General features: G+C 44.9%; 2 protein-coding genes across 3 annotated transcripts in view; one reads left to right on the top strand and one right to left on the bottom strand.

Annotated features, from left to right (window-relative positions):
• Positions 1-4,202: 4,202 nt before the first annotated feature.
• CCT5 (chaperonin containing TCP1 subunit 5) lies at positions 4,203-15,034 on the bottom strand. Its single transcript, XM_019541472.1, has 11 exons — positions 14,867-15,034; positions 13,330-13,390; positions 13,077-13,241; positions 12,420-12,618; positions 10,023-10,215; positions 9,636-9,785; positions 9,333-9,452; positions 8,651-8,836; positions 7,191-7,328; positions 6,797-6,977; positions 4,203-4,495 (listed from the first exon to the last, which is right to left on the bottom strand). The coding sequence occupies exons 1-11, from the start codon at positions 14,969-14,971 to the stop codon at positions 4,368-4,370; spliced, it is 1,626 nt and encodes a 541-aa protein (XP_019397017.1). The 5' UTR covers positions 14,972-15,034; the 3' UTR covers positions 4,203-4,367.
• A 95-nt stretch (positions 15,035-15,129) lies between these two features.
• Positions 15,130-20,145, top strand: part of FAM173B (family with sequence similarity 173 member B) — a 17,169-nt gene continuing 12,153 nt past the window's right edge. The window contains exon 1 of one of the 2 annotated variants that reach the window (XM_019541493.1): positions 15,130-15,418. The gene's annotated coding sequence lies outside the window, so the exon portion shown is untranslated. Of the gene's footprint in view, positions 15,419-17,805; positions 17,921-20,145 lie in introns of those variants that run through there. The other variant, XM_019541485.1, reaches the window with a different exon arrangement.

The following is a 20,145-nucleotide window of genomic DNA, read 5'->3' as shown; positions in this document are numbered from 1 at the left end:
GGTCAGACCTGGCTGACTGCTCTTCCCAGCAGATGCCTAGAAAGTTCAGGTCACCCATGATGACCACGTCCTTTGACCTAACTACCTCCATGAGCTGACTTAAGAATTCCTGGTCTAGCTCTTCCCCTTTGTTGGGTGGTCTATAATAGACCCCCACCATTAAGTCTCTTTCCCCTTGACTGCCTTGTATTCTAACCCAGAGCACTTCTGTTTGCCCCTCCTTTGACTTTGTGCTACCTGCTGAGGATGTGTTTTCCTCCTTAATGTAGAGCGCCACACCCCCCGCCTTTCCTTCCTGTCCTGTCCCTGTACAGCCTATAGCCCTTGATATTCACCTCCCAGTCACGCGTTGGGTCCCTCCACATTTCAGCGGGCCCCACTATGTCTGGGTTGGTGTCAGCTAGCAAGAGGGTAAGTTCCTCCTGCTTGTTTCCCATACTACGAGCATTTGTGTAGAGGCATTTGAGGCCTTCTGAGGATGTGTGCACTGGCCCCCTAATCTCAGCATTGCCTTGACCCCTGTTGCTTACCTGTGTATATGTTTTGCTCGTCGGTCTAGGCTGGGCTGTACTTGTGAGTGCTGCTTGGTTTAGCAGTCCAAGTCTTCCTCCTCCCTCATTTTCCCCTTCCCCTGACGAGCCTAGTTTAAAGCCCCCCGGAGGAGATCCGCCAACCTAGAAGAGAATACACGCTTACCTTCAGGGGAAAGGTGGAGCCCATCCCATCTGAGCATGTCTCTTGTCGTGATGTGCCGGTCATTGCCAAGGAAGCCAAAGCCCGCCTTAAGACACCATTCCCGAAGCCGCCAGTTGGTCTCTGCAATGCATGTCTCATGCTGTCTTCCACGTCTGCTCACTAGTAGAACAGAAGAGAAAACCACCCGTGCACCTATCTCCTTCAGCATGCCCCCCAGAGAGTGGTAGTCCACCATCAGGTGATCAGGGCTTCTCCTGGCTGCATTAGTACTCCCATGGCTGGGACCCTGTCACATCATGAATCTTTGCTCCGGGTAGGCAGCAGACCTCGCGTGTCGAGGGGTCCTGGCGACAGATGGGGCCCTCTGTACCTCTCAGGATGGAGTCACCTATGACGATCACTTGACACTTTCTCCTCCGGGACTGCTTAGCTCCTTCAGCCTGTTCATAGCGTGGCAAGTGTGGAGTTGCCTCCTCTCCCTCCTCCTCCAGTGTTGCCAGGGCCTCGTATCTGTCCTCCAGCTGGACTGGAGGAACTGGTACTGCTGTGTTATGAGCAGCCCTGGTTCTGGAGGTGACCGTCTGCCACTCTGCAGCGGAGGGCACTTCCCGAGGTGCTTCTTCCTTGGGTGCATGGCCCTGCAGGGAAAGGAAATAGCCGTCAATTTCTTCCTCCATCTCCTTGATTCCCCTCAGCCTGCTAACCTCCTCCTGGAGCTCCCTCACCTGTGCCTCCAGGGCCCTAAGGTGGGCACCTGCAGGACAGGTGTGGGGGTCCCCAATCCCTGCCCCCCCAGGCTTTGCTGGGCAACCCCCGCAGGCCAGGGTGTGGGGGGATGCCAGACCTGCCATGGGCTGCCTGGGCGGAGGCCTCAGACAAGCCCCGGGTAGGCTGCTCCCCCGGGCAGGGGCCCTGGCAGCACTCTGCGCCACCACCATTATAGGAGTTGTTTTTAGCTTAGTGCAGTGTCTTCGCCATGCCCTAGTAGGAGTCTCCCTCCTGGCCCTTTCTGCTTGCCCGCTGGCACGAATGCCAATGCAAACACTAGCGCGCTCTGTTCACGCGGTGCGGCTCGGGAGCACAGCTCCCTACTGGCTCAACTTAGAGGGATCAGGGGGCTTCCCCACCAGAACTGGCTCAGCTGCATCCGGTCCCTCTGCCCACTTACCTTGGGGGGATCAGCTGCTGCGGCCCCCACTGCTGCTGCGGCGGCCTTGGGTCTAGTAAGGGGGCACACGTGCATGTGGATCCCTCCTCTCCCTGCTGCTCCTGGCTCCATTTTGGCCAACCTGAACTGAAAGCTTCCACTGCAAGGTTGATAACAGTTGCAAAATCAATGTGGAGAAAAATTTGCAATCAAAAGTAATTTTAACTCTAAAAATCAAAATAATTCATTTTGTAAATGCCAGGGCAAAGCCTTTCAGAATCTGGGGCAGTCCTTTGCTTCCTTTGAAGCAAACAGCTGAGCCAAACCAAGAGAATTCATTAAATGTTTTGGAGCAGATTATTCCATTTTCACCACAAAAAGGCCTTGGCCATAAAATTTCACTTAGCTATATTCACAAGGAAGTAGGGCTGGAACAGCATCCCATCAGATAATGGAAGCCATTTCTGGGGTTGCCAGACTTGAGTTCCAGTCCTTGAGAGCCTAAATCTAGGTAGTGGTCTGGATTTTGGTGACAGCTGGGAAAAAACTGGTGCCCCACGGCAGAAGCTGACAGAGGAACATTGTGATATTGCAGGTAATGCAGCCAACCACCAGTGATAATTTCACCTCATGTGCATACTTTATTTACAGTGCAGACCCATGAAATTACCATTTTGATCCACCTAGGAGATGCCCATTAGCTGCTGCAGACGAGTCCCACTATTCCTCAAAGGCATCTAACGGCTCTGGATTTAGGACTGAGAGGCACCCCCACCCCCGTCCATGTCATGGAACAGTATGGTACATACGCGCTTGGTTGCCAGACTGTTTTCCAGATTGTGTGTTTTTGTTGGCCTTTCTGCTTCCAAGACTATGTGAAACTGTGCGAGACCCAAGTTTTTTTAGAAATCAGTTAACCCCCGCTGCCTATCCTGAATCCCTATAAGCCAATTCCCAAAACACAAACCTTTAAATACCATTTCCTAAGCCAACATCTAGGGGGTCAACAGACACCACTCAGAACGGTCTTCAGAAATCGGAGGTAACCAGAGACCAGACACTAGCCCCACAAAATCCAGAGGCATACTTCCATGAAACATCTTCCTGCTGATGGCACAGATAGCTTATTTACAGGGAACTAGAAAGATGACAAACATGTCCTGCAATTTTATTGGGCATGACAGGATGAAAGAAGGGTGGGGAAAGTGCAGCCAGAAATTTAGCATAAAGTTTTGGAGGAACTTGAAGAACTAAATTTGAAGGACAGTGCGTGTTCAACTGCATCTCCCTCTTACCACAGAAAGGGCAGATGTCAGGGAACTTTTAGGAACTACTGTCTGACCACAATCAAGTTGTTCCTCTGCCTCTCCTCCCACCACCCAGGGCAATGGGAGTGGTGGTCAAGGAGCTGCACTTCCCCTGCTGCTTGGCAACATGCCCCGAGTGCACGGCAGCTTTGAGGGGCACAACCCTGCGTTGCCACCCCCACGCAGACATGAGCACAGGGGGTGCGGTGCCAGGCAGCAAAGAGCTCACAGTGGCAAGTTGCTTCTCCATGTGGCTCCACTGTTCCCGGCTGCGCCAGGACACACCCACTGGACTGCAGAGGCCCCAGGATAGGGAAGCAGGCCAGGAACCTGCACGCAGCCTGTGGCCGCCTCCACCCATCCTGTGCACAGATCTGTAGGGCATGGGTCGTCAGCCCCACGTGAGCCTGCAGCATACAGCCTGCCCCACCCACAGATCTGGGGGCGTGGGTCACCCCTGCCCCCTGGCAGTGCACGCCTGGGCAGGGAGCTGGTCTCCCTGCAAGCAGCAGGGAGCGGGACTGTAGTCCCTGGCCCCAAAGCCCTGGCAGTTGGGGGCCCCCTCTGGCAAGGGGCTGTGGCTGGAGAATGAAAGGCACCAGCAAGGCCAGGGGACTGGGGAGAGCGAGAGGCACTGGTGGGGGGGTGGGGATTGGGAGCTGTGAGGGGTCTTTAAATTTTAATCAAGGATTTGGGGGTTTAAATCAGAGAATTTGCAATTCCTTTATCAGAGAAAAACCAGGAAGCCTGCATATCATCATCCTTTGGAGACAAATGAAAAGGAACATTGTACTGTAATAGCATCATGCATCTTTACAGGTTGCCATTCAAAATGATGAGCCCTGTTCCCTCAAACTTCCCTAAAGGTGCAAGAGAGCAACTTATAAGCAAAATCCTGCATACTCTAGGATTTCACGGCCATGAAGTCAACTGGATGTTGAGCACCCCGGTCTAACAACTTGAATGCCCTGGTCTTGAGCACCCCGGTCTAACAGAACTTGAATAATTTGGTAGGAAACACCTCAACAGACAATGATGCCTCTGAACAAGTCTTAAAGCCACAACTTCTAAATTGTACTTTATTGTTTTCAAGAACGAGGAGTTACAGAATCTGAAACGAAAAGACGACATGTAAAAAATAAATAACTGAAGATGAAGCGTTGTTGATTTTGCTCCTACAGTGGCCCCATTACATTTTGCTCCTTGCTGCTCACTCTTCATTCTTCAGATTCTCCTGGCCTACGAATATCATCAATCTTCAGAATCATTCTAACAACTTGAGTGGCCAGAGAAATTTGTTGCTTTTTGCCAATCAAGGTTTCTATGACATGCTGTTGCTTCATATCTGTCAAGGAAGAAAAAAATGTAAGTATGCTGGCCAAAAATCAGAACTACATGTTAACAGCAGAGAGAATAGAATTATCTGAGTTTTAAAATCCTATAAACAAACCCATATTAAAACCCAGAATACAACTGCAGATAAATATTATTCTCTACTGCGTTTGAAGTGGGGGTTGGGGGAGGTCAAAAGGAAGAACAGCACATGTTCCAACTGAACTGCTGATATTACCTAGAAAAATTACACGCTTCTCTGAATTTCTCTGTATGGCCAATTCAACAGCTCAAATTGTAATTAAGTGAATGTAAAGTCTTCTTTTAAAAAGGAAACTCTTTAGAGTTTTAAAATTGCTTTAAACTTTCAAGTTGTTAACCTGGAGCCTAAAGCCCTACATTAATCAATTTTCTACAAAAATTCAGTTTCTCTACAAGATTCTCCTCCAAAATGTAAAACCATAAACAAACCATTATATTGCCACTCTAATTAGAGCAAGCACGTACATACAAGCATAGACAGTACTCTCTTACTGCACACTACTAAACGCTACCTTAAGTAGCATCACTTTGAGCAAAAAAAAAGTTAAGAAAAATTGTTATACTTCCAAAAGCAAGCAAATTTCAGATTAGTTTAAATAGAACTCAATTCTGACTATTACCAAGTACTTTGCTTACATGGTGTAACTACATATTTTCTAAGTTCTTTCATTACCTAGACTTAAGTGATCAACTAATAAGGCAAGAACCTCACATCAGAATTCCACACATACTATATATACTAGGAGATGTTGGTTGCTCAGTGGGTTTTTTTGTTTTTTTTTTAAATAACCAACTATAGACCAGGCATAAAAGTCCAAATGATCAAACTTAGTTAATATCTCATTCACAAGATATTCCCATTCACCTCAGATTTGAAGGGTGAATACATAATATATTCACTTACTCAAGTGTATTGCAGTGAGTTTTTTCCCTTTACAAAAAAAATAGCAGGCTGCAAGTGATCACACATATTAATTTAACATTAAGAAAAATTATTTGATGCTAAATCAAAATGGTCATGGCATTTAGGAACTGATGGCCACTTAGGAAAATGGCATCTACAAAAATGCTATTAGTTCTCCTATTATGTGGAGTCCCTACACAAATGTGAATTATTGTTTTTGATCTTGCTGGTCATCACACAGCTTTGAACACATTCTTTTCTTTTATTCAGAATAAGAATGCACTGCTTTTTATCAAACTCTCACTCCCCATTCATTAATAAAAACAAGTGAAATACTAAAGGCTTGTCTACACACGGAGTTAACATGCCACAAAATTCAGACTCTACCTTACTGTGGGCTAACTTAGTCGTAAAAAAGAACACGCATCTTTGTTCTTAAGATTAATCCAAATGTCCTTTAACAGTTCATCTTAACAACAGCTCCATCTTTTCCTACCCCACCATGAAATTTAGGAAAATTTGCAATGAAGAATAAATGAAATTTTCATATGCCAGGGAAAGACAAGTAAAAGCACAAACAAGCTGAAAAAGGGTAAATAATTACGTATTCTCATGAGGGAGTACAAAAAGGCAAAGTACAAAAATCAAATCTGAGATGGTTACTGAGGCCCCTGGCAGATGTTAATATAATTGTGTAACTGGGACCCATGAAACTTCATTCCTGAACAAAAACATATGTCCTTCCCATACCAAATGTGCACAGCAAGGCACACTACTTCCAGGATTGGGCATAAAAATTCCACAGATTCCAATCGCGAGACTGCCAAAATTGCACTGGAAGCTCAGCATCTGTCGTTTAAGGGGCAACTGTGTCCTGAACACTGATGCCGCCCCCTGCCCGAACCTGCAGATCAGTTGATCACTGGTATCAGCCCAGACCCAAGTCCAGAATACATGCCAATTATTCACTTTAACGTTCTACATTAAAGGTGTAATATCTTTGTGTCTGGTTTGCTACTTTAATGTGCCATGAATTGGCTGAAAGTGTGGCACATTACAATACATGTAATGTTTGCCAGTAACCTCAGTCTCTCATATGCATAAATATATTAATATAATTTTATGAAGTATTGCCTACAATGCCTTAGACTTAATTGTTCAAATTACTTTCGTCCCTCTGCAGAGAAACAGCATGGGGGAAAGAGTTGTAGGTATTACACAGAGTAATGAAAGCAAGTAGATTTGTTTCATATGAAGATTTTTATCTGCATAACAGTCATGGCAGACCAATTAAGCCTTCAGATTTTTGAGAAAGAACTAAATGTGAGCTTCCTCTACAATATACACAGTAGATCAAACACTTCTTACCATTTGTTCCTTTGCGCAGACAATCTATGCCAAGAGCAGGGTTGTTTTCTTTCACCTGTCTAGCTCGCACTTCAGTCATAGTTTGTATAGGGTTCATGCCACTGTTCTCTGCAAGAGCCATTGGAATGACCTCAAGGGCATCAGCAAATGCCCTCATGGCATACTGTTCCAGAGATGGGCACTGGGACACAAAGAAATACACAGCTTGTGTGAACAAAGATTATCATATTAATGGTGAAAAGAGTCTATACCTATAGTACAGAAAAGCGCTTCCCAAAAACATGATTTATCCCCATCCCAAAGAAAATCTGAGGTGCTTAAATACTTGTTTCCATAACAATTTAAAACTGTATTAGAAAGGTATTTTCCTTAAGTCAAAAGAAGTCCTTTTTACCTTATCTGCTGCTTTGCTGACTGCCAAAGCACAAGAGATCTCAGCAGCACCACCTCCATATACAATGCGATTATCACGAACAAGATTTCGGATTACACACAATGCATCGTGAAGAGATCTTTTTGCTTCTTCAATAATCTTCAAATAACAAAATTGTACCAAGTTATATCGCAACATGGAAATTAAAGCCCGGAAAAAGTTATTTAATTTAGATTTAATATAAAAGCAAAGACTTCATAGTCAATTAATACTGAAATAATCTCTCTTGCTGTAATGATCAAGATATTCCCCTTTCACAGCTTCTACACAAAAACTTCACAACTGGGAATAATCGGCTTTTAATGCACTTAAATTACAATTACAAATCTTTATAGATTTGCAACAGCTTATTCTGGTGACCAAAACTCCTTTCTGACCTGCAGCATTTCCAAGAGCAGGTGCACAGGAGCAACTAGTTATCATAAAGTGAAAAAAGTGACAGTGATTTACTGTGAATCAGCTACTCTGCAGTATCTGCTAGTATGCACACTTTTACCCTGGAAAAAAAAATGAAGGTTATCCTGTCCTGAAGTAGGTTACCTTTTTTTTTTTTTTTTTTAGCGGAGACAGCAAAACTAGCTAAATTACTCCAACTTAGTTTTCTTCTGTTCACATGCAGAATGTGTACACAGATAGTTACTGCAGACAGTGACAATGAACAGTTCTAGGTGCAGTAAAATCTCCATCCCTTTTTACTTTGTATTAATTAGTTTGCACACACATACTCCAACAGATTTTGAAGCTAACAGTATTTATGGATCATATTTTAGAAAAGCCAACTACCAGCCATCAGCTAAAAACGTTTTATTTATTTAAAAAGATGAAACCTTTTAAAGACTTAAAAAACGAAAAAGATTTTCAGATTTTTTTTTTTTTTTTTTAAGGTATATCCCATATTTTTCCCCTTTTCCTACACTTTGGTTAAAGACAAAATGATACATTAAACAGATTAGTTTGCAAAGCAGTAAAATTTTGCACCTTTGTGCAGGAGACCTCCACTTTTACTTGTAAGCTAGGCAAATGAAAACGAAGGAAGGCTTGAACCTCTAAAACTACTATATAACTTAACTCATAGGAATAGTTTAATTGAAACCCAAAAAGGAATATCCGCAAGAATTACTCTAGTTTGTATAGGATCAGTGACTAATCATAAAGGATCATCAGCATTTTCTCTCTATAGCATAAGCAGTAGTACTTTTTGAAGTGAGCTGCCACTTGCAAGCAGTCAAGGAGACTACTGATTTTGTTTTAGAGAAAGAGACTACTGATTTTACTCCTCTCCCGTCCATCAATTAATTTAAATTAAGACAAGGCAGAACACAAGACTCTTTTGGATGTAACTACAGATATAGCAGAGGGCAAAACAGACAGAAATTAGCAGAGAGCATGTCAAACTCTTATTAGAATGCTGAATCTCTCACCATCTTATTTCCTCCTCTAATGAAGATGGTCACAGCTCTGGAATTTTGACACTGTTCAATAACAAGCATCTTATCCTTTGTTGTTCCAAACGAGATCTCTCGAACAATACCAGCAAAACCTAGTTTCTCTGGAGTGAGTTCACAGAAACGTGGAACAATGCGCCCTCCAGTTGCGATGGCTATCAGCTAAAAGGTAAAACACACACCATAACCATTTTGAGAAGACACCTTTCAAAACATTTTTGCTTTGAGTTGATGGTAGAAAGTCGATCAGAGTCCTTGGACTTGCAGGCTTTCCCCCCCCCCACCTTCTGAGAGTGAATTTAAGGGAACATCTTCCTTCTACAGAGCAAAATATAAGATTTTAAATGTGAGGTAATACTGGTTACCTTTTCAGCTCCAGTCCCATTTTTCAAATTCAATTCCAAATTTCATCATTATTTACAATTTGTAGAATCTGTATAAAGGTTCTGTCACTGAGCCCCATGACAGACTACAACCCCATTCACAGCTGGCCTCTCTCACACATGCTAAAGTAGTTCGTTTTTTTTGTTTGTTTTTTTTTTACAGGAGCTATCAGGACAAAAGTATGCAAAGTGTGGTGCTCTCCTCCAAAATGAAGCCCTAGAGTAACTGAACATTAGTGCTGATGTAGAGTGAAATTTTAGAAAATATTACTTACTTCAATTTCAGGTCCACCAACCCAACGAACAGCAGGCAGCTCATTCTGAAGTAATAAGTGATTTGCCTCATCATCAAAACCCCACTGGCAAATAGCAAGGTTGGCACCAGTGTCTTTAATCTAAAAGTAAAACATTTCTGATGACCAAATACAAGAACTGAGGAATAATTCCTGTTGAAAGGCTTCAGGTTTTGTATTGAAAATGGTCAACTTACAAACAAAAATATTTAATGGGAACCTGAAAACACTGAAATGCAAAGCTTTCAAAACAACGACCCTATAAACTTTAAAAAAAATTCTCACCTGTTTCACCATCTCTTCAAATTTTTCTTTTTCATATTTTTGCAGTGCTTTGTAATCGTCTACAGATGTTACATCAAGCTTATGCTTGGTTTTAGGCTTAGGTGGCTCAAATGGGCAAGTGAGAATTGCCATTTTAGCATCTTTAACTTCCTATGTGACAATGAAAATTAGGATTAATTTTCACCTTAGTATCTTTATTTTTGCACAAACATTTAGACACCATATTTAACACTGGTTTTCATTTGATCTTGGAAATGAGAGAAAAAAGTTCCTATTTTTCAGACTTAAGAGGTGTTCAGATAAGGCAGTGGAAATAAAGTCAGTTCCTGAGGAGACCTTACGTAAACCAGTTATACATGACATGAAAAGAAAAAAAAATATTCTTACTTTAGGCATTTGTGGATGGCTAAAATCTTTATCCACAATCACTCCTTTGATCAACTGGGTATCCTCCAATCTGCCTCCCACTTTGCCTTGCACTTTGATCAGCTCAAAATCAACATCTTTGCGTTTCATATCGGCTACTGTCAAAACAGCATTTACTGCAATTTCTGCCATTTGTCTGTGGCAACGATTAACTCTAAATTTAAACAAAAAAATGAAATTGGTTAATTTTTTTGAAGGGACTTCTCCCTCTGAAGAAAATAATTTGCTAATAGCAAACAACAATATCACTTAACTTTGAATGTTTGCTGCGGAACAACTGATATCCTGGTAATTGGGCTTGCACATGTGTGTTAAAGATAGGCATGCAGCCCAGATTGCAGCTTGTGGAACTCTGTGATCTGGCCTGTGGGTCTTACACCAAACCTGTACGTACCACTTGTGCCAGATTAGCCCCATAGTTAGTTCCAGAGCTAATTCAAATTGAGCCCACAGACCATTCCTGTTTGCAGGAGCCAGCACACAGGGCCAATTTGGTGCAAGCACTCATGCAGCACATGCCTTGTGCCAACCTACGTGTTATATGAGGTGCCCTGCAAGACTGTCCCTGTATGCTGCCTCTGGAGCCAGCCCAGATTCAGCCCACTGACTTGCTCTGAAAACTGGAGCCAGTGCACAGGAATGGTCCAGTATGCACAGATCTGCTTTGGACACTGCTCTGGCTCATGGAGCCAGATGAATTTGACACCCCTAAGTTAAAGGAGGGGCAGAGAGAGGGAACATTTTTCTATCCTGGTGCTGTATGTGGATACCACTTCTTGAATATCTTCTGGATATGGACCAGGTCCAGCAGGGAGGTAAGCAACATCAGCATCAAAGAGCTACGAGGGTTGACGCAGCTGTCACTCGTACCTCACCACTGAAACGTGTCCCCAACATGACTATGTACTCCAGAATTCAGGGACAGAGCTCTGTCCCTGCTGCTCCATGAGACCCACAAGCCAGATGACCTCTGGCCTATGGCAAATGTCACATAGAAATTAGAAAAAGTATTTTTCTGCTAAAAATTCTCTTGCTGCTGCTTAACTAAGGTGGAATACCAGCATCATTAACAGGACTTACCAGTTAAAAATTAAACCAAGCATCACTTAATGAGAAAGCAGCACAAAAAAATAACTTCCCTGACATTTCAAATGGAACTGGTTGCTGCAGGATACACAAAATTATCCCATATAGTCTGACATCACCTATTACAGTGTATTTCTCTACCACTGAGTTCCACTTCAGATTAACCACATTAAGTATGTTGAGTGAAGCTATTGCAACACATTAAAATTTTTCAAACTTTAAATAAACCCTGGTGCAAATAAGCTTGCCACACTCCATGAACAAGTTTGTAAACAACCCTAGCCTAGATTACTGTTGCTACATTAGAATTATTTTAAAGGTATACTTATTTATTAAAGCTTTTAGAAATGTCATATTTATATTATACATTAAAACCTCTGCGGAAAAGGGAAGCGAACACACGTTTTTTAATCTATATCTATACAGTTCATATACAGAGACCAATAGAAACCTCTCCTCTATGCAACTTTGAAACTATACTCTGAAACCAGATTACAATCTAATGCATTTATCTGTGCAATTCCCCTTTTTTTTATATATATTTTCCCTTCTCTGTTTTGTCACCATAACTGGGGCATGAGACAACTTGTATGCATCTGCCAAAGACCCAGCTTGCTTTTTCAGGAAAAAGGGGAGTACAGTACATTATTTAAAACTTGAAATCAAAAGACAAGACTGACTCCACAATGGGAACAAAATCAACTTACTCTTACATAATTCATTTAAAGAGAACTGCAATTAAAAAGGGTAGGCGTATAGCTTTTACAATAAACTTTCCTAAAAGTCTGACAAATGTAACCGATTTTAAAGAGCATTTGTATTACAGCTGGTATTGTCTTTCACAAAAAAAAGAAGCAGAAACATACTGGAACAACATAAATGAACTCGCATTGCAGTACTTTGTCACATGTTGCTTATTTTCTGCTCTTGCATGGAAAAGAGTTTTTTGGTACCTTATGCTATCTTGGCAAGCGCTTCCTAAACTTGACACATGTAACCAGAGCTGACACTAGGGGTGTGCGGGGCCTGGGACATATTGACCTGTGGGGGCAGTGAGCAGGCAGAGCACGAAGTGGTGGCCGCAGAGTAATGGCACCCCTTGCACATGCCAATGGTGTTGTCTGCACACACTGCGCCCCCTCCCCCTGGGGACAGCTCTGTATGTAACACACTACATCCTAGCAAAAAAGCAAATGAAAAGGTTCTTAGTTCACCCTCAAAATGCCTGAAGTACCAAACTCTATTTGCCAGGTTTTTCCAATGTAAACTTACACTTTAGAGCCCAGAGTTGTTTTTGCAGTCTGGATTAAAGGTTCAGTGTTCTGAGGATCAACTGGAAAGCTGTCACTGATTTTGTCTAGATGTTCAATGGCAATGCGGGCTGCCTGCTCATACCCATCTGCAATTCTCATAGGGTGAATACCACGATCTAACATCTGTTCAGCCTGCTCCAACAGAGTACCAGCCAGGACTATAAAACAAAATTCAGACAAGTTACTTTCACTGAACATTTTAAATTATTTGGACTAACAAGACCCTATGAGCACATAAAGATTTGGGTTAGTAGACCTGCTGCTGCAATGTTACAGTTTAAATGATACAGAAATTTAGAATACATCCAATGGTCGTGTTCTTTGGGAAGATATCCTATTTATTTCTTTTGCTTAAAAAAATGAGTTTGAATTAAAAAAATTGTAAAACACAAGAAAAAATAAAACATAGAAAGGAGATGTAACATTGGCTCAAAATTTAGTCTACTCTTAAAAAATGAGCCCTTCCTGATACAGGCGCTGCAACAAGGTCCAACAGACTGGACAATTCAAAATTCCAAGCATGTTAGAGTTATTTATGCAGCCCCAGCCTCTTAAAGAAAAAGTTAAGTTTGACTGCATTCACTACATTTTAAACAAATGAGAAGTATTTTCTTACCAACAACTCCTGTTGTTCCATCCCCAATCTCATCATCCTGCGATTTAGACAATTCTACCATAAGTTTGGCTATTTGATGCTCTACGTCCATCATGCTCAGAATAGTGGCACCGTCATTTGTCACAGTCACCTCACCATCCTTGTCCACCATCATTTTATCAAGGCCTGAAAAAAATATTTGCAACTTGCTGCATTTTAAATATGCAAAAAACCCTCTGAAAGAGAACTACTTCAATCTTCTTCTCATACATACCATTGGGTCCAAGTGATGTTCTCAGAGTATTTGCCACAGCCTTTGCTGCCATGATATGAGACTATGAAACCAAAAAGCAAATATAAATTAAAAAATGAATTAATTGTCTCAAAGTCACAATACTTTCCTAATGACACTACCCAAGTAAATTACATAAAAACCACCATAATGAGACCTCGATTCTACTGCCTTACATGAGAAATTATCATAGGAACATAAGGGCATTTACACACATGTTCAGGGAGTAGGGGGAGGACGCTTTAAATACAGTAGGTCCAAGAGCCAGTCTAATTAAAGTACCCGAAGTGTCTTGTGGATCAGTGTCCTTGTGCTGAAAAGTGGCAGCGGTGGTGCTTTAATTAAAGCTCAAACAGCACTCCTGCTGCCATTTTTCAGTGTGGGGAAGTTGATGCACTCAGGAGCCTGCTGGAGCCTGGTAACTGCCATGCTCAAGCAGGCTCAATTAATCGAGTCTGCTCAACATGCTGAGCAGCCTCCCCGTACAGGTATAGGTGCCCTAAGCAGCTCTCAATACAAGACAAGCAGCACAGAAAGCACAAGGCAGGAGATCAGGCAGGGAGCAGAGAGCAGGTAGCAGAAAACAGAGCAGCAGAGCTGGCAGAAGGGGATTGGAGTGGTACTTGGGGAGGGTGCAGGATTAATTTGTAAAATGCCTGATAAAAAAGTTGCTCCCCTTCCCCACCACCCACTTTGGATTCTCTGCCAGACTCTGTCTTCTGCTTCCTACCCTACCTGCTGCTGTACTGCTTGTCCCCTCCCTGATCTGCTGCACGCCCCAGAGAGGCCATCTATTTACCCCAGGCTAAGAGAATCAGTGTTTCATGACAGCATAATAAAACAAAAACTGCTAACATGGATATTTCTCTACTGCCCAAGAAGCAGCATGGTGCCCATAGACCAAAAGTCACAATCAAGGTGCTACAACAGTGGGGGGGGGGGATGCACCTTGAGATTTGCTATAGGGTGCTACGCGGCACCAGCCGTTAGACATGCAAACACGCATCAACAAAGAAACCCAGAGATTTCAAGCAGGAGTCCAGTGTTGAAACCAGTCTGCGGGCCCACGCTTTCTGGAACAAAAGATCAGCTCTGGCATTCTTTGGTGGGCACGAAAACAGGAGTGAAACCTAGCTGCTGGCGCCTGCCTGAGGGCCCTGATGAAAACTAGGCACGTGGATGCAGACCTGCAGACCCCCACGGCCAACATGAGACAAGAGCCCAGGTATAGACAGGCTCCTGTCCAGCACCGCTGGCGGCGGCCGAGAGCAGCAGCTCCAAGCACGTGGGCGGCGCCCACTGCGAGCTGCGCTCTTAAGTGGAACCGGCGCGCTCGGGCCCAGCGCATGCGCAGACCTCGAAGACCCCCCCACCACCACCACCACGCAGCAGAGTTGCAGCGGCCCCCGGGAACCCCGGCTCGGGCCCTGCGCGTGCGCAGAGGCAGGCAGGCGGGGTGGGGGGAGAAACAGGCCGCGGCCTCCGGGCCCGGAGACCCCCCCCGGGGCGGGGCACTTGCCTTGAGGGCGTCCAGCCCCATGAGGCGGCTCTTGCGGTCCTGATCCTTGAGGATGAGGAAGGGCCGCCCGTACTCGTCAAAAGCGAGGGTCCCCATGGCCGACATGGTGGCGCTGCCGCCGCCCGATACCAGCCAGAGACCAAGCACACGCCGCTTCCAGCCCCACCCCCCGCGCGCGATGTCACTCCGCGCCTGCGCAACCGCTTCCCCTAGGCCGGGGTTGCCTCTCTCCTGTCTAACGTGATGCCCCCGCCTAACGCTTCTGGAAGCGTCGGAACAAGGGGGGGCGTGGCCGGTGCTCACGCCCCGCCCTTCCTGGGGGAGATACCACTAACGGAATCGCCTGTCGCAGCCACCCCCCGGGCTCTGCAGCCTAAGGGGAGGGAGGCGGGGCCGGAGCCTTGTGTGAGCAGGGCGGGGACAGAGGTGCGGGCACTGCGTTCCCCATAAAATCTACCCGAATCATTTCCTCCCCCCGCGCCGGATGGTATCGCCCGTGCCGCAGTGCTCGGAGGTAGTGGGGCCTGCAGTCTCGCGAGACCTACGCGGGAGGTGAGTGGGGGCGAGAGAGGGCTTTATAGGTGGCAACTTGAGCCGTAGGAAGAGTCGGGGAGGTCTATGCTTGGAGCGAGCGCGTGGAATCAGCGCTGAAGCGGGCTGTGGGGGAGTGGCTCCCTTATCCTGGGAGCAGGAAGGCGCGCGGCTGTGCACCGCGCATGCACAACAGAGACGCTCAAGTTGAGTGGCCCTCCAGCCGGGCCGCTTCAAGCATGCGCAAGCGCGGCATTTCAGCTAAGCGGCTCTGTGTTGTCCCGCCTCAAGGTCCCGCTCCAGGGCGGGCGGTGTCTTCTTATTGGCTCGCAGACGTTCTGGCCCCGCCCCCTGCCCTGGTCCTTGCGGTGCCCGCTATGTGGGTGCCGGGTGGGGCTGGCATGAGCTCTGCCTGGAGTTGCCTCAAGCGCCCTGATGTGCCCTTCCTGGTGCTTACCCTTCTCCCCGCTCTCAGCGCCCCCACTGCTCTCCTGAGGCCGGGCAGGTCTGCACTCTCCCACCCCGTGCTTGTGGCTGCCATGACAAAACTACCGACTTGGGGATGAGGCTCAGTTCCCCCTCCCAGAATAAAACAAAGCCACAGGGAATCAGTTATGGAGCAATTTCTGGGTCCTGGTGCTGGGCAGAATTTCATCTGCCCCCAGGGACAAGCATGTAGGTGGCCTGCTTACAAAACTAGTTACAGCAAAGCCTGCTGGCATTGAGCCCCATCACCAAACTGGTCCCAACTAGAAGCAGGCTAGAAATCAGCCGGCTGTGCCTCTTTCATCACACACGTTCCAAAATAATCTCTATCAGGCTAGATGCTTGATTATACCTGTATTTTCTTGCATAGAACACATCCCCAAATATAGCACCTTGTTTTTTGAAAGGCAAAATGGAAAAAAAAAAGCTTTTTCCAGAGTTAGGGTTGCTGAGAAGAGGGACAGAGCTGACTCTAGCTATATCACCCTCCCTTTCTGGTTTAACTAAAGCCCAAGCTGTTACTGAAGACTGGTTGCCATGGGCGTCTTTCCACGTGCTCCAGGGTGGAGAAGCGGGACACTTCAATTAGAGCAGCTCTGAGAGCCACTGTATTTAAAGAACCCACAGCATCACGTGTATTCAGTGTCCTGCACTTCAAAATGGTGGTGGGGCACTTTAACTTAAAGCTTGTTCGATGAGCTTTAGTTAAAGTGCCTCCACCACCATTTGGAAGCGCAGGACACTGAATACACATGACAGAGAGGCTGCTATAGTGCATTAATTAGCACGTGCCAGCAGACTTTATTAATCCAGCAAATGTCCAGCAAGTTTATAGGTAGCTTTCTGGTTTTGAAAACAGCTGAAGAAGCTGTGAAATAAGAGACCAAGACAAATGAACACACAGCAAAAATTGCCCAAAGAAAGGTTAGTTTGATTAGGAGAACATCAAGACCATTAAAAAGGAGAGAGGATTCTTAACATCTCTGGAGTGAAGAACAATGAGCCATTAAGTCAGTTGACTCCTTCAGTAGCCTGAATATAGATTTCCCTTGCTTTATGCTGTACGTGCGTTCCTGGAAAGCAGTGCATAACTTGAATTTGCATAAAGGAAACCCACTTTACAATGTAGCAAATAGGGATGTGTTCTAAGACCTCAGCTGTGCTGACCCCCAGACCCATTTCTACCACTTTCACAAGACAATTTTGGTACTCACCAGCAGCAGACAGTACACACGAGCACTGGGCACTATCATAATGGGGATGGGAACTACAGAACCACGTGTTACAGATAATGAGCAAGGAGAACAGAGCCACACGGGAGCCTATATTTTAGTGCTCATCACTCCCACGGTGCAATGCACAAAGCAGCTGACTGCAGGTTTCCACCATACAGATCGCATAAGAGTAGATTTACCTTGCATCTAACGAGTTGTTGGTATAAAAAGGGTCATCACGTAAGAGCGAATTTGCACATACAGATCCTGCATAAAGCGAGGGAAACCTGTACTAATACTCAAGTTGTTACACTGCGGAGCAGAATCACAGTAGGGTGCTTCTCTCTCCAGCCAAACACCTAGCTTTTTTGCTTAAAACATGGGGGGGGGTCTGATTTTTTGGGTAAGAGGTGTATGTTGTGTTTGAGAAAGTATGGTAATTTCAGTAAATTAGTGTTTATAGTACCAACTGGCCCTTTTAATATGTGAAAGCAAAGTGCAAGAGATCAAAAATCAGATGTCTACGTATTTTTGGTTGTTGAAATAACATACGTACTTTATTGTTGCAGACCTAACATTTGTTAAACTGCCTTTTACCACAAAATGCATACAGCATACCGATCATATAAATTTGTATGCTGTCAAGTAAAATTGTAGTGGCATTTAAAATATTTTGGGTAAAGAAAGGTACAAATTAATAGCAATTGATAGAGGATCGTTCATGATGCATTGTTGTTATGAAATCTTCATGATCAATCCAACAGTGTCTCATTTCTCATCTGCTTATAACGACGTCCGTAAAACTTAACTGTGGAACAAAAAGGTGAGTATGTATTGGAGAGAGTACTTTTTTTTTAATTGTGTGTTTGTTATTGTAAGTTTCTCTTACGTGATTACAAAATATTATTTCAGTATGAATGATGATTTGGGGCAGGGATGGCTAACCTGCAACCTGGGTGCTGTAAGTGGCACAGGTAACTTGTGTGTGTCATGTGGCATATTGAGGGAACAGGCAGCACAGTGACAGAGGCCAGGGAGCAGCATGCAGAGCATCAGATTAGGCATGGAGCATAGGGAAGAGCAGAAAGCTGAGCAGCACATTGGGTAAGGGAAAGGATCGGAGTGGCATTGGGGGTGCGTGTAGGGCTAATTTGTGCCATGTCTGCCAAAATGTTTAGCCCCCATTGATTTGAGGAGTCTATTGCTACAGCTTTCGGTGGTTACAAGGTTACAAACTCTTTGGGTTTGTGTTTGATACAGGTTGCCTGCAGGCACACAGCAGCCACCGCAGGAAGGCCACTAGAACATGTCTCTACTTGTGCAGTTTCCGGCAGGGAATGCCATGCACGCTGGGAGGCATCAGCTGGTAGAGGTGCCTCAGCAGTTGGCAGAGAGTGCGGGCACATCTATGTATGCTTTCAGGCAAAAACCTTTTGTAATTTACAGAAGTGGTGCTGCTCTGCCAGCAGAAATAAGGGACCTTGCTGCTGCAGGGGTACTGTGTGTGGCAATGCTAATGGCTTGGATGACAACACTGTAAAGTTGGCTAGGGTGTATATATATATCTTTGCGAAGCTGCTGGCTCCACTTTGGATTTGTGGGCTTGTTGTTACTAACTTTTTCTCTTCTCTTCTTTACTGTTTTCAGTGTTGGCCTGACACTCTAGAGGTTGGTAGCACAGACTGAGTAGTAAGTAGGCCTTAAATGGAGGTGCCTGGTATTCACGTGCAAATGCTGGGTAAGAAGCTGGGTTTCAATGAGCAGAGCTGTCGTTCTTCCCAGCCTCCACCAGGGAAAACATTATCTAAGCAATAAAGTTACCAACAGGCTTGTCAACTCTCCCCCCCTCCCACCACCACATTTGCCCTGGAATGAGGACTAATTAGATTGTCACCTGACAGAAAGACTGGAAGTATAAAAAGGCAGGAGCTAAGATTCAGCCATGTTCATCAGCTCATAGTGTGGGGGTACTGCTCTCTCCAGGAGGGCTGGCAAGAAATATTCCTCAGTTTCTGCAGTTCTTGAGACACAAGAGAGCGCTCATGGGTTGTCTGCTCCACACTCCACAGAGAACTGAGCAGCCCTATAGCTAGGAATCACCACTGTGATTTTGAAGCAGTCTGGCAGGAGGGCTTTAGTAAGGTGTATGGCATATCTGTATGGCACGAGAATGCTTCAGATGTACATCTGTCCATGGCCTAGATAACTTCAGGGTTATAAGACTAATACAGTACATGCACCTTGTTTTAAAGAAAATCAGATTTCTGGCAAGGTAGTATTGTGGTTGGAAGGGACCTCATGTTATCTGGTTCAAGCCCTGATCAAAGCAGGACCATCCCCAACTAGATCATCCCAGCCAAAGCTTTGGCTACCTGGGTCTTAAAAAACCTCCAAGGATGGAGATTCCACAATGTCTCTGAGTAACCTGTTCCAGTGTTTTACTACCTTCCTTGTGAGAAAGTTTCCCCTAATACCTAACCTACACCTCCCTTCCTGCAACTTGAGATGGTTGCTCCTTGTTCTGTCATCTGCCACTACTGAGAACAGTCTAGCTCCATCCTCTTTGGAGCCCCCCTTCTGGTAGTTGAAAGCTGCTATTAAATCTCCCCTCAGTTTTCTCTTCTCCAGACTAAATAAGTTCAGTTCCATCAGCATATGCCTCACCATTTTCATTGCCCTTTGCTGGACAGTGTTTAGAACAGGGGTGTCCAGCCTTTTTGAATGTGCGGCCAGATCATGAACTTTTTATTACCCAGTGGGCCGGCAAGCCATATTCAAAGGCATCACGGGAAGTGGTATCACATCAGGAAGTGACCTTTGAAACCAATGAAGTTGCAGGAAGTGACAATGAAATGGGACTGGAAATGTGGTTTAAAATCTAAAATAAAAACATTATAAAAGCAACAATGAAATAATACAGATTTCATAGATTTCATAGACATCAGGGCTGGAAGGGACCTTGGGAGATCATCAAGTCCAGCCCCCTGCCCAAAGGGCAGGAAGTCAGCTGGGGTCACAGGATCCCAGCAAGATAAGCATCCAATTTAC

This window comes from Crocodylus porosus, unplaced genomic scaffold, assembly GCF_001723895.1.
Source record: "Crocodylus porosus isolate Cpor-Errol unplaced genomic scaffold, CroPor_comp1, whole genome shotgun sequence".
Taxonomy (NCBI): domain Eukaryota; kingdom Metazoa; phylum Chordata; order Crocodylia; family Crocodylidae; genus Crocodylus; species Crocodylus porosus.
This window is presented reverse-complemented; position numbering and strand designations above follow the sequence as displayed.